This window comes from Cyprinodon tularosa, unplaced genomic scaffold (genome assembly GCF_016077235.1).
Source record: "Cyprinodon tularosa strain WSP-4 unplaced genomic scaffold, ASM1607723v1 ctg386, whole genome shotgun sequence".
Lineage (NCBI taxonomy): Eukaryota > Metazoa > Chordata > Actinopteri > Cyprinodontiformes > Cyprinodontidae > Cyprinodon > Cyprinodon tularosa.
Window position 1 is genome coordinate 688738 of NW_024039103.1, and position 15039 is coordinate 703776.

The 15039-nt window shown below is 37.9% G+C and overlaps 1 protein-coding gene across 1 annotated transcript in view; it reads left to right on the plus strand.

Moving 5' to 3' along the window:
• The window catches only part of syt3 (synaptotagmin III), a 75614-nt gene extending 65290 nt beyond the window's left edge, over nt 1-10324 (plus strand). The window contains exons 10-13 of the mRNA XM_038297328.1: nt 2619-2790; nt 3372-3501; nt 8683-8776; nt 9175-10324. Coding sequence (XP_038153256.1) covers nt 2619-2790; nt 3372-3501; nt 8683-8772 — 392 coding nt within the window. The 3' untranslated portion in view covers nt 8773-8776; nt 9175-10324. The remainder of the gene's footprint in view (nt 1-2618; nt 2791-3371; nt 3502-8682; nt 8777-9174) is intronic.
• The last annotated feature ends 4715 nt before the right edge of the window (nt 10325-15039 follow it).

Sequence of the window (15039 nt, forward strand, 5' to 3'; positions counted from 1 at the left end):
TAAACTCCTGTTGGTGTTTCACTCTTCAAATATATGCTTCCATGAAAGTTTTCTCTGTGAAGTAGTATTTGGAGCTTCGTCAGCTAATAATAATCTAATGCAATGACACGTTACAATTTCATTTAGACACCACTCATTAAGTCCCTTCCAAACACCCACTCCTTTCTACATCTCTTCTCTAAGAGGCTTGAGTTTGGTTGCATTGGGGTGGATATAATTCTGATGCATCAAAGAAAGCTGTGCAGGATTTTGAAGCGGCAGGAAAGTGTTTTTTTTATTATTTAAAGTGTGGTTTTCATTTCTGTGCAGCCTTATTAAGCTCCTGAAGTTTGTGCAAATTTTTGTGTAACAATTATTGAAGAAGCCTTTTGGATAAGAGGTTGAAAATCTTAGAAAAAAAAAAAAAAAAACTGCAAAAGTCCAATAATCCTTTTAAGAAAAAACAGCCACACAAATTAATTTTCAAGGTTAGGTCACCCCTGACCCAAACCATTTGCTTTTATCTCAGACTGTTTGTGGGGTGTTTGTCCAACAGGAAGTGAACTTCTGCCCCTTTCTCAATTATTTTGGTACCTTCAAAAGCTGCGTTTAACCTCAAATCTAAAAAGCATCCCCACAGCATCATTCTGTCACAGCTGTGCTTAACAGTTGTGATGCTTTCACTAATTATAAATAAGTTCAACTTTAATCTAATCCTTTAAATGTTTATTGTGTCTCCTACATGGCATAGAAATGCTAGCAGGATTTCTTTCGGCTTAGACCTCATCACTTTTCTATAAAGTTTAGATTTGTTAGAGTTGTCAGTAGCACCATTAATAGTTTCACAGATTGCTCCACCTGAGCTGTGTATCACTGCAGCTCCTCCAGAGTTAACTTGAGCCTCTGGACAACTGTGAATCATTCAGCTTTCTCCTGAGCTGCCTACTGGGCACCTTAACCGCCAGGACTCTTTTTTTTTTTTTCTAATTTCCCTTCAGGCCGTCATAGGCAAGGCAAGGCAAATGTATTTGTATAGCACAATTCAGTACAAAGACAATGCAAAGTGCTTTACATGATTAAAATACAGGAAGATAAAACAGAATCAAAGCAAGTAGGAAGAAATAATATAAAAAATTAATAAAATAAAATAAAAAATGCAGAAACAAAAAAGAATATTAAAAACAGTTGGATTAAAGAAAATATGTTTTAGTTGAACTGTTTAACTAGATCAGTTGAAGGCAATCCTAAACAAATGTGTTTTTAGTCTTGAATTAAAGGAACTCAGGCTTTCCGCACTTTTACAGTTTTCTGGAAGTTTGTTCCAGATAAGTGGAGCATAGGAACTAAATGCTGCTTCTCCATGTTTAGTTCTGGTTCTAGGTATGCAGAGCAGGCTGGAGCCAGAAGACCTGAGTGGTCTGGAGGGTTGATACACTGATAGCAAGTCTGTGATGTATTTAGGTGCTGAGCTATTCAGAGATTTATAGAATAACAGAACTATTTTAAAGTCTATTCTCTGAGATACAGGGAGCCAGCGTAAGGACTTTAGAACCGGGGTGATGTGCTCTACTTTCTTAGTCTTAGTGAGGACACGGGCAGCAGCATTCTGGATCAGCTGCAGCTGTCTGATCCACTTTTTAGGCAGACCTGTGAAAACACTGTTGCAGTAATCAATTCGACTAAAAATAGAACATTTTTATGGATGGATGGATGGATTGATTGATTTTCTCCACTTAAAAAAAAAAAAAAATCACAACCCTGTACCCGCTCTTGAGAAGGAAGGCCTATTAAACTTGTGCGAGAGCATGCAAGAACCCATTTTTCCTCGTGCACGCTCTGTTTAAAAATTGCTGTTTGCATGGCTAATATAAGCTTACTTTCCAAAAGAAGATTTGCAATTTTTCCACTATGTCAGACTCACCTCGGGTAAGGGAAAAAAGGTGACGAGCTCGTAGGACGGCCTTACGAAAACATATCACCAGAATGATTGACATTTAGAAGATCCACCTGCAAAAAGAACACGCTCCACTATACTTTTAAACAAAATGCTTGCCACACCTTTCAGAATTTTATTTCTAATGAATTTTTAAGCACACTTCATTTCCCAAAATATGGATAAAGATCGATGGAGTGTAAATACTTTTCCAAACAAACCTTCATGCAGAGTAATTTCATGTTGCATGATCTTCATAATCGATCGCCTGCTCCTGTAGCTGCAACAGTGACCAGGGAAGGTAACAAATAGTATAATAAGGATAAGAAAATAAATAATGCATTACATGGATGTGTTTTTTTCGTATCTATAAAAGTTACACACATCAACAGATTACGCCTACAGTTATTATTGCCTCATTGATCACAGCTTGATTTAAGAGTATCATAAGATACAGACATGCAGTGTAGGGTGTGTGTGATTGTTCCTGGCTACTGTCACATACTGAAGGAATCTAACCTGTTCTGCCCCCCCTTGTGTTCCTAATCCAGCTTTGCTTCAGCGACTCCATCCTGCACAGCTTTCATGTGTGACAGATGCAGATACATGCAAACTCTTATCTCACGCTTTGTGCTTCTGCCCTGCATGTGTCTCCCACCTTCTCCTCCTAATTCCATCTTTCTCTCCTGTCCTGTCTGTGCTCCAGACCCGTACGTGAAGGCCTCTCTGATAAGCGACGGCCGGCGGCTAAAAAAGAGGAAGACCTCCATTAAGAAGAACACGCTGAACCCCACGTACAACGAGGCTCTGGTGTTTGACATTCCCAATGAAAACATAGAGAGCGTTTCCATCATCATCGCTGTGATGGATTATGATTGGTGAGCAGGCCCAGGCTATGGTTGCGTTCCTGCATGCTCCGGGCGCTTTAACAGCAGACTGATGGTTACTGGGAAGCAGCTGTTTGTCAAACGTCTTTGTGCATGCAGCACGATGTTGATTTTTTGGGGTGTCGAACATGACGAGGGCCCCCGTAAGAAGCACCCTCCTGGTGAATGATTCCTGTTTTACATGGATGAGGACCTCATGAATAAGCATGATTTATGCTAATAGGGAAAGAAGACGTGCGACCCTGCCAATATTTATCTCGCAGTCCCTTGCAGCATTACTTGGCTGCTTTATGTGTTTGTGTATAAATGCACCGCCTCCCTATTATGCTGTGTAGACACAGCGTTGGCATAGGTGTGCAGCTTTATCCATAGCTGTAATTGTGAGCTAGTGTTTGACAACTTCCCCCAGACGTTTGTCAGGTTTGTCCAAAAGCTTAAGGTTGATAAATGAGTCAGATTTGTTTTCTTTTTAATGCTTTTCTTTTATGTTACCGAGCCTGCCTCTTTTCTCCTCCCATTCCTTTTTGTGAAGCACTATCTGTCCTGTTTGATCCTCCCTCTCTGTGTGGCAGCATCGGTCATAACGAGGTTATAGGCATGTGTCGAGTGGGAAGCGACGCTGACGGTCCCGGGAGGGAACACTGGACAGCCATGCTGGCAAATCCACGGAAACCAATAGAGCACTGGCATCAGCTCGTTGAGGTAGGCACATTAATAGGCCAAAAATATGATTATTTACATTTCCTGCCTGATCTATGATTTTTTTTTTTTTTTTGTGGTTCTTATTTTTTTGTTTTTTATGTTTCTGTTAACTTTCTCCTATATTAGAAGACGTTCTTGTGTCTGCTTGGTTCAGGTCTTGGTTTCTGCTCTAAGCTTCTGCCACCATGCAGTCAGCTCATTCAGATCACCCATTGCTACTCATTTAACTCATGCTCCCCACCTGTTAGCCTGCTATTTAAGCCTGCCATTTATCTGCACTCCCCACCAGGAAAATACTCTTTTTTTCTGCTATGCCAGAGTTCTGTTAATGTCTGCCACTCCTGGTGTTTTGTTTCGATTTTCTCCATGCCAGCTCATCTTTAACTTTGTTTTGAGACACACATTCTGACACTTATGTTGTGTTTAACTGAGATACGAATATTATATCAATCTGAGTCATTTTCCTGTGAGTCTCAAAATGGGGAAAAAAACAAGATGAATCACATGAAGATATTTTTTGAGCTGCATAAATCAGGAAATTCAAATCAATTTCAGTTAATTAACATAGTGGCAGTTTATAACATGTCATCTCAAGGTTCTTTATAGAGACAATTTAATTAGATTTTAGTTTTTATCAAAGGAAAAGCAGCTGATTTTATCCAGTCATTGATTTCCCAGGATTCACTCCTGGATGAGCATGTGGCGACAGTAGATAGTGTTTTGCTGTCACTACAGTAATCCCTCACACAGAGCATGCATGCAGTGAGAGTGGAGAGGAAACACTCAATTTTAACCAGAAGATACCTCCAGCTCAGCCAAATGCCCTGTAAAGCTGAATATTGACGGAAATTAAATAGAGCGAGTTGCTGAAACCTTTACTACACCAATTTTATTTCTAAAGCCCTTAAAATACAACATAGACGCTGACCTGTGCTCTGCAACATTAACGTGTGTTTTTAAACAAAATTAAAAACTAAAACAGTTTTAAAAACAAAAAGAGATAGGATCAACAAAGACACGACCTTCAGCATCTCATTCTTCTGGATTTTTAGAAGGTATTTGGGACTGCTAAAACCATGTTCTCAGACGATCTAAGAGCATGTGATGGAATATGAAGGTGTAACAGTTTAAATAGGAAGAGATAAAACTATTTAAAGACATAAAAAAACCAACAAACTTGGAGGATTTTGCACCAGCTATAACCGTGAGATGGAGGCCTGACTAACTGCCATTATTTGAGGACGTTAAGTAAAGCTGGGATCTCTGTCTCTAACTGAAGCCTAGAAAGGAAGAGCTTTTATCATCAACAGGCTGAAAGAAAGACAGAATCTTTATTTTGTAAAATGTCTGCTGACTAAAATGTGTTGACTTACATTTTCTTTCATTTTGCTGCCGCATTTACATTTAATTGTCTTATATAGCTTAATAAAGAACAACTTAACAGTAATGAAGAAGCATTTGTGTAGATTTTGACCCCGATAAGTGTGGCTAACGCTGCAACACTGTCAGTGAGGTTGCTGTTCGATTTAATCGTGTGTCTTTAATGTTCCTGGTTTGTTAAATGTCAGACTGTTAATGCTGTAGGGCTGTGAGATGAAATAAACATTATGCTAATAGTTATTTAATGTTTTAGTTATTATACCTGAAAGATACAAATGATTAAATGCATTAAAAGTATTATTTGGATGTCTTAGTGTCTTTGTTTTTACAACAACTAAAACAACAATTGACAACAAATTTAGAAATGAAAATGCTTAACTTTATTTAACAAAAAAGCCTAAATAGTAGTAGGTAAAATGTTATTACTCGGAGAAAACAAAACATTAAGAAAAGAAACTATTTTAATTCCACTGAAATCTAAGTGGAGAAGTTCAGAGCAAATTCTGTCATGGCTGATGGCTGGGTAATGCTTGACTTGGTGCAGCTTCGCCCTGCTGTACCTAATATTTTGTCCACCTCTAGGGGGGATGAAGGGCTCAGTCCCTGTCAACCAAGAATGACAGTAATTTCTTTCTTAGAGGTTTTCACATTTTGTTGAATATGGTGATATTTATGAGCCATATAAGATGATATCTGTAGATGTTTATATTTGTGAATTCTCGCTATAATTATCTACAAATTTCTCTACATGTGTGACGCTGAAAATCTGGCTGTTTGACCTCTGCTAAAATGATGTCTTCTAGCCTCATAAACACGTTCAACATAAACCCAGCTTTAATCTTAGTCTTCTTCATCCATTTGACACCATTCTGGGTTTGCTTATGCATTTATTTTCCTGTTAAAATGTGGATATAGTCTAATTTCTGGGAGTGGGATGTATTAGTCAGAGCAGGCCCCTTTTCCTGGAAGGCTGTTAGATCCCTGGTTTGATTTCCACAGACTGGATCTCAGGGTTTCTGATCAGAAAACTCCCAGAATAAGTAGCAGCCCACTTCTCAATGAAGGATACACTGGACGGTTCTCAATATAGTGAACAAAGTTGCAGTAAAAAAAAAAAAAGATTATTTGTACAATGCGCCAGTAGCACTGAACGTGAAACGGTCCCGCAGCATTATGCTGCCACCACCATTATAGTCCTTAGTATCTGAAAGTGGAGATTCAGATCTTCTAGCCAGCCTTGGAAAAGAGCTACCACACGTATACACATGACCTGTGGTCACACACAGCTGTTTGAACAGAGGGCAATGAGATCTGCATTAGTTTACAAATGGCTTTGATAGATATTCTCAATTTGTAGATTTGCATTTCTCCTCCTTAGAGCCTCACTGAATTATTTGGTGTCTCCCATGAAATCAAATGAGTGGAGTTAAACAAATCTTTCTTAAGCTCTCAAAGAGAAATCATGAGCTGCAGCCTAGATCATTACCTGGAAAGGCCATAAACCTCTCAAGATAAAATCAATTTTCGAGCCTTCAGCACCTCTTATTAAAGGATGAAGGTGAATGTTTTTACATAACAGAGGCTTTCTGTACAATAAAAAAATAATGCAAATGTTAGAATTGTAAATTTACAGTTATATGTTTATATTACTGTTTATATATATATATATATATATCTTTTAACTATTTTTCAAGGGTTTTAAAAAAGATGAAATGGTCCAGAGAGCTTTTCCAAATGAAATTTCCTTTTGTTTTATACTTATGTAAACAAAAGGACAAATAAATCTGTCTAAGTCTAATTTTACCCACATGTTTGAGAGAAGATGAAAACATATTCAAACATACGCAAAAATAAAGAAGAAAATTGTATCTTTTTTTGAAAAACATGGTTAGAGGCAATAATTACATAAATTATGTCCATAATGATTGTGAATCAATCTAACTTTAATTACACATCATGTTTCCTACTTTTATATGGAACACAAAGTGGATTTAAAAACAGAAAGGGAGACAATCATCTGACAAATTATCAAACTAATTAAATCAAGAAGGATGAAATAAAACAAAAACAAATTAAACGTCAGTAAAACTAATCAATTATAGAGGATGAAAAACTGCGGAGGCATTTTTGTGTTGATAAGTGAGAAAACACAGGAGATGGATGGCATAAAGTACGACCGAGTATTAGAGCCAGACTAGAGATTTTTTTATTTTGAGAATAAAGTCGTTACATTACGAGAATAAAGTTGTAATATTATGAGAATAAAGTCGTAACATAACAAGAATAAAGTTGTAATATTGCGAGAATTAAGTCATCATACCCATCTTAACCCTTTTCAGAAAGAAATCTTTGAGCTCCAACCAACATATGCCGGTCGACCAGCTCCACCAGTTAGCAACCTGAGTCCACTTTGACATTCTGCCCAATTTGATTCTGGTGCTAAAAGATTTTCTTATTTGTGAAACCAGAGGCAAAGTATAACTTGACATGATGCTCGACATTCCTCATTTTAGGGGAGACGGTGCTTCCTGTAAGAGTTGTCATAAAATACAACTTGTTTCTCGTAATTTTTGGACTTTATTCTCGTAATTCTATTACTTTATTCTCATATTTTTATGACTTTATTCTGGTAGAGTTACGACTTTATTTTTGTAATTTTATGACTTTATTCTCGTAATTTTACATCTTTATTCTCATAATGTTACGACTTTATTCTCGTAATTTTACGACTTTACTCTCGTAATTTTATTACTTTATTCTTGTAATTTTACGACTTTATGCTCGTAATTTTATTACTTTATTCTTGTAATTTTACGACTTTATGCTCGTAATGTTATGACTACTCTCGTTGCGACTATTCTCGTAATTTTACAACTTTATTCTTGTAAACTTATGACTTTATTCTCGTAATTGTATGATTTTATTCTGATAGAGTTACAACTTTATTTTTGTAATTTTATTACTTTATTCTCGTAATTTTACGACTTTATTCTCGTAATGTTATGACTACTCTCGTTGCGACTTTATTCCCGTAAACTTAAGACTTTATTCTCCTAAACTTAAGACTTTATTCTCGTAAATTTAAGACTTTAAACTCGTAATTTTATGACTTTATTCTCATAATTTTATGACTTCATTCTCGTAATTTTATGACTTTATTTTTGTAATTTTATGACTACTCTCATTGCTACTTTATTCTCGTTATTTTATGACTTTATTCTCCTAGTGTAACGACTTTATTCTCCTAATGTTACGACTTTATTCTTGTAATTTTATAAATATTCTTACTGCGACTTTATTCTCGTAATTTTATGAGTTTATTTTCGTAATTTTATAACTATTCTCGTTGCTACTTTATTCTCGTAATTTTACGACTTTATTTTTAAAATAGAAAGAAAAAAATTCTAGCCTGGACCTAATACTCTGTCCTAGATAAAGAATGTAGGAAAATGAATAAAAACATTAACAAATTATTTTTAGAATAGTTAAGAACTATATTATGAAGCATTAAGTATGTAGTTGCCATGATTCCTAATACATTTAAAATGAATACAGATACTTTAAAAGTAAAAAAAAATAAAAATAGGATAATTAAAAATAGCTGTATTCAAATTAAATGAAAAGGAAGAGTGAACATCTGCCCTCAGGTCTTCAGTAGATTTTCTTTCCACAGCTGAGGGTCACTATCTTTTCTAAACCTCTCAGTAGACATGAAGCACTTGCAGCTCTAAAAATATAAAGTTGAAATAATCTGTTATTTTCTCATAATAAAACATTAACTGCAGACTTTCTTCCCTGCAGGAAAAAGCGATTGGTACTTTTGTATCAAAGAGTGCCACAACACCCTCCCCTAAGCCGCATATTGTGGTGGACAGCCCCCACTCTGATTAACACGGTGAGTCGCTCGTCTGTTTATTAGCTTCAAGCATTCCACAAATAGCTGAAAGTCTCCATGATTTCCCTGCGACCGCCTCAGCCTCCTTCATTCCGGCACACGTCCGCCGCTGTGTGGCAGATGCTCTCCAGCCCGATTAACACGGGGACATCTAGTCAAGTCTTAAAAAGCATGACCAAACTGTGAGAGCACGATAAAGCAGCGGCTGTGAAGTTGTCAGATGTTGCAGCTCTAAGGCTAAAGCATCTGTATAATCTAGATTTTACGGGTTATGTAATGCATCTCCCCCTCCTCCTCACTGACTTGCAAAAACTCCATGCTGTTTATATATCATCTTGTCTCCCACTGTCTCACGCGTGCTTAATCCGCCTCTTCTCCTTTATTCTCTCCTTCCTCAGGTCATTATCATCTCTACAGCTCCAGATTTTCCATTTTTTTCCCTCTCCTCTCATCTGTGAATAATTCTCTCCATCAAAGACAAGAGAGACGCAGAGACGCTGCCAGTGTCCGACTGCTAGTGCCGTTCTGCTCCTGCTAATGAATCCTCCAACCTCTGTGCTGTATTTGCTGAGCTAAAGGAGAGAAGGGGGGGTCCTCCATCACGAGCTGCAGTGTGAACATCGGACTCAAACCCTAAACACGTGCGGACAAAGACGACATGCCCAGAACTGATGTCAGGTGTAAATTTGGGATTTCCGCACACTTCCTTCTCTCCCTCTCTCTTACTCACACACACATGCAAACACACACACATGAATACACAGAGTTTGTAGTATGTGTGTAGTTCGTGTGCTCTTCAGATATGTGTAGTAGTTCACTCTAGAGCGTTTCTCTCTTGAAAACAAGAAAAAAAAAAAAGAAAGCCATCTTAGAGTGGTCATTTCAACCAGGACCAAAGCTTTGTGCACTTGTACAGACTAACAAGAGAAAAATCTGTGTCAAAGAGTTCTATGCTGTACCGGATAGGAAAATATATAAATACATATAAATATATCTTGCGTAGTTCTCAATGGGACAAAACCATCCAGGCCCGTTTGGATGCCCCCGCCCAGAGGGAAGAAGTTGCAGCATCCGTCGGGTTATTATTGATGTCAGAGGAGGGATAAATGAGGACAGACTCATTGGTCTTGGCACGTTACGCAACCTGAAATGTGTCCCTCTTCGTCATGCTCTTCATCTCAGTCCTAATTGGACTCATTAGGGGTTTTTTTTCTTGTTTTTTTTGTTTGTTTTGTTTTTCAAAGATCATCTTTTGCTATCAGTTCTGTGATAGAGAACGCAAACATCCGTCAGGAGGGAAGATTGTTCACGTTTTTACAGTCCTATCGACGACCAGCTTCAGAGAGACAGACTATATGATCACCATACTTTTTACAGGTTTACAGGATCCTGCATTTGGATTGGACTTTTTGGAGCGCGCTCTCTGGACGATGTATCACCACTCAGTTATTTTTCTATCATTCCAGGACTTAATCTTTTGCTTTCTCAGTTGAGAGAAGAAAAAAAAAGAAGAAAAAGAACAGAAAAAGTCTTTGACACACGTCAGAGGATCAAATTGTCCATGTAATGTCTCTGACAGGACGCTAGAAGGACACACACTTCTGTGTTGCTTTTATCAGTGTGTGTTTCAGTGTTTGTGGGCGTGTTTGTTTTGTACTTGTGTGCGTCTGTGTGTGTATGTTTGACACGTATCTGTACTCACCTTTGTCGTCCCCCTCACCATCATTTTTCTGTTCTCACACCTAAAATCCAGGCATCTGCACTGAAAAGTTTGCCTCAGAGCCAAACTTTGTCTTGTTCTGTGTCTCTAAAGGGAGTAATTAAATGTGTGGGAATGTGTGTGTGGCTGTGAGAGACGGAAGATGTGAATGTGTGTTCTACTCGTGCCTCATTGCACTATAGGTGGGGAAGCACCGTCTTTGATAGGCGTTAGTTTTTGTTGTCTATGTTGTCTCGGAAAACTGCTGCCAGTCACCAGTCAGCCCTCCTCTCCCCTTGAACCCTTTTGCCTGATGTAAGTAACTGTGTTAATCGTGTACTTCTTTCACTAATTCATGTGCTCTTTGTTCGAGGTAAGAATTAATAGGGGACTGAAAGTGCTGAAGAGTCAGTGTATTATGCTTCTAATTATTTAAAAGAACACAACAACTAGAAATAGATGGAAAATGCTGCTGATTTATGGGCCGATGACTAAAAGTATGGAAGCCTATTTCTGCCAATTCAAAAAGAAAAGAATCCCCTGCGATATCATGACTGTAGGTTTAAAAGTCAGAATTAAAAAGGTTAAACTGTCCAACCCACAATGTGATGAACACACATTGTGAGACAGAAACAAATATGCCTTTTTGTACAAATTAAATCATAAATATGAGGTAAAAAAAAAAAAAATTATGTCAGGGTTAAGAGATTCATTGAACTGATGAGACAACATCATCCTCAATGTAATATTGCAGAGATATTGTAGTAATATTTTGAAGTTTTAACATCATCATTATTTAAGAATTAAGTAGAAACTAAATCAGGATTTTAAAAGTTATGAATCTGGGATTCAGTCATTGACTTGATTAAAAACATTTTGGATAAAAAACAAAATATAAGAAAAAAGGTACAGTTTTAAAAATCATAAATGTGAGATTCAGACATAAACTTTGCTTAAATTCTTTATATTATAAAAAGTGAATTAAATTAAAGAGATTAGCTTCAAAGTAACAAACATAAAACCATTTCTATTTTAGATGTAATCATGGCTTCAAAAGGAACAGCAGGTTTAAAATATCATTATAATGAGATTAAAACTTATAAACACAAGATAATTTTTTTAACCTAACCTTCCCAATTAATTTTTTTTTTTTTACTAAGCATCCAAACAAATAATAAAAAAAATATCCCTGAAGTTTTTTATTTTGTTTGGAATCAAAGTTTTTTAGAATGATAAAAATACAGTTGGTAACCGTCGATATAAAGCAAATGTGGTTTAATAAAAAAAAAAAATTATAATAATAATAGTAATAATTACACTGAGCACATGCCCAGGCTGCATTGATGAAAAAGCATACAGTGCAACCAAAACCCAACAGGCTGGCCAGATCTTCAAAAAACAAATGTGGGACAACTAAACTGCTTATGAGGGACAATCAGGGACAGATGTGGCTTTTTGAGCTCCAAGTTTCTTTTTTGACTCACTTTGCCAGCGTTACGTTGTACTCCCCTCAAATTCAACAAAAGGTTCTCTGAGAACCACGTTTCACTGGCCTCACCCATGATGAACTGTTCCACAGTCTTTGCCGTGGTGCATTTTCTTTACTTTAAATGTAATTTTCATCATATTTTGTAATAAAATCCTTTGCTTCTTCTGTTTTAAGACCATTGTGTGCAGGTTTGTCTTGATGGCTCATTGACAATAACTGCTGCTCTGCTTTATTTGAACTTTGGAAAAGCCTTTAAATATATTTTATATCTTGTTTTCCGTTTTAACCCAGTCAAATGCAGGACATGACTTTGATTTGTGTGACAGAAGTGAAAAAAGTGGAACTGTCCCGAAAAAATCAGAATGTTTGGTCACACTAGAATAGACATGTCTGACTTGGGAAATTCTCTGGTTTTATAGACTCTGAAGTTCTGCCTCGGTCTGTGAACTCGGAGGAGGAGTTATCAGAAGGAGCTGAATGACCAACCAGAGGATACTTTTTGAAATCATCCCTTCAGTTCAAGAAAAAAAGTCAGATATAAATACATAAAAACCTGTATTGTTTTTTTAACTTGACGAGTCAAAGATTAAATTCAAAGTTTGGCTCAATAAAAAACAAAATTAAATATGTTTGTTTTATGGCTAATACTTAGGGTTTTTGGTTTTGTAATCTAATCAAAACCAGACCAATAGCTCCTATAAACGAATTAGTTTTGGCTCGTTTTCACAGACGTAGTGCCGCCCTTCATATCAAACAAACATAATGAGCAAAGTCATGCAAAACGATGAAAGTCGGTTTTAAGACCAGTGAAGCCATTTAAAGTGAAACAGAGGAAGACTAGATTAAATTTGGGGTATGTGCTGTTTCATGTATCCTCTGCTTGGTCTGAGAACCACACAGAATTAGTTCAATTACTGTGGGGTTGAAGGTCAAATTGAAAGTAATATTCCAGAAACAAAATATAACATTTCTATTATTTCCCTTTAAAATGGCAGAATATGGGCTTCCATACATTTTTGATCTATATAAAAGAGACCGTTGATATGGAGGAAGGAGAAAATAGCAGACACTTCTGCATTTATTGAATACAGACCTAGAAAGCCATCCCTGTCACTGCAAATATGACCGAACCTCAGCAGAACGGTGCAACACCTCAGCACAGCTTGGTGGATTTTTACCACTTTCCTCTACTCTTCCCCTGCAGAAACACCTTTTCTCAGGAGTGTGTCCTGGTTTCCTTTACTTCCAGATGAAGGAAGTCGGGTCCCATGCTCTGTGGTGGCTGTGTTTTGCCGGTCAGGGGATGATCACTCAGCTCGTAGAAGGCGATATTGATTCATAGGTCCATAATTCCCCCTCTTTCCTACTCTGTCAGCCCTGTTTAGCTCCTTTCTTACTGCCCCCCCACAGCTTCCTCCTCCCTCTCTCTGTTTCTGTCTGTCTGATTACTCTGGCTCTCTCCTGCTCTTATCCATTTCACCTGCTCTCCCCCCCCCCCCCCCCCCCCCCCCCAGCCCTCCATCTTGTCTCCCTTATTGTTTGCTCCTTCCGCCCTCCTCTCTCTCCTGCTGTCTTCTCTTGTTCGTGCAGTCCCGAATGGTCATGGGGAAACCTGTTTGCATGCTTATATTAACACGAATGATGTCAACTTGATGCAATGAAAAATTCTATAAAGTGATGCTTTAAGCAAAATCTGACAATGAACTTGATACTAATACTACTAATGACGACTAAATGGAGACCTTGCAGTTGTTTAATCTCTGTTGTTGAAAAAAACAACGATGATGAAAATGACGTTTATGCTGTGTTTACCAGTATTCCTTTCTCTGTTGGTTTACAGTTGTTTTTTTTATATATATATATATATATAATTTATTCAAGAAGTTTACTTTTTTAATTGGTTGTTGGTGAGATTCGGAGCGAGGGCGATTGTTTCAGTCAGGAAAGGTCACGGGGTGTCGGTGAATGTGTAAGTAACAGTGTGGCTGAAGCAACAATAATGGAAATAAAAGGATATGTATCATCCACTCTTGTGCTTCTGATTCTCTTTAACTGTTGCATCACGCCTCCAGGCAGTGTATCAAATGTGAAGCTGAGAGGGATATCAGATTTTTACCCAATGTAATTAACTGAAGTATTAGGATTAACATGCTCTACCTGCAGAAGAGCTCTCTAGACTTTCTGCTGTGCATTAAGTGTGTAATTGTCATGAATTCTACATCACGACCCCAAAATATAGCACCATTGCTGGAGCCTACCACCTCAACTTCTGCACTGTTTGTTGTGTGGTTACTGCCCTTCCAACCATCTCTGCTACAGCGAAAACAAAGCAAACCAGTGGCAGTTTGCTAGTCCAATATTTCAGCAGACAGAAGCGGAAGATCACATGAGCAGGGAAACGACGGGGAAGGAGGAGTAGGAGAGGATTAAACAAATGAAAAGAGGATGACGAGAGCGAGGAGGCGGCAGAGGAGGAGGAAGAAGAGGAGAGCAGGAGTGGGAAAACCTGGAGCAGCAGAGGAGAAAGCGGCACGCTGGATGTGTGGAGGATGGGGATTTATAAAGACACTGATAATGGGCCACATTCAGACCACACACACACACAGGCAGGCACATGTGACAACCCACCAGTTAGCTTTTAACACTGAAGACTAAGAAAAATGAGAGGATGTGGTGAAATGGGGGGAGGAGGGGGGTGCTGTCTCCATGGCAACTTTCCACCGTGCAACAAAAAAAAAAAATCATTTAGTCGGAAAGACATTTCACTCAGTTCAGTGAGCTGAAAGAGGCAGAGAGGAAAGGAGGGGGAGGCGACTCAGACGTTTGGGTGATGTGTGCAGCACTGTTTGTTTCACTGGGAGAATTCAATCCACACACGACAACTAAACATTAACTGTTCTTGCAACCGGGGGGAACCACATATCTACTGATAATGACTTAACCTGCTTCATTAAACATGGAGGCAAAAGCTTAGTAGGACAGAAACTCCTCAGTAGCAACATCTTCATCTTTAAGTCGTGACTTTGGCATCTGAAAACCTTCCCGATTTGGAAAGCTGACTTATGATTCTCCCGT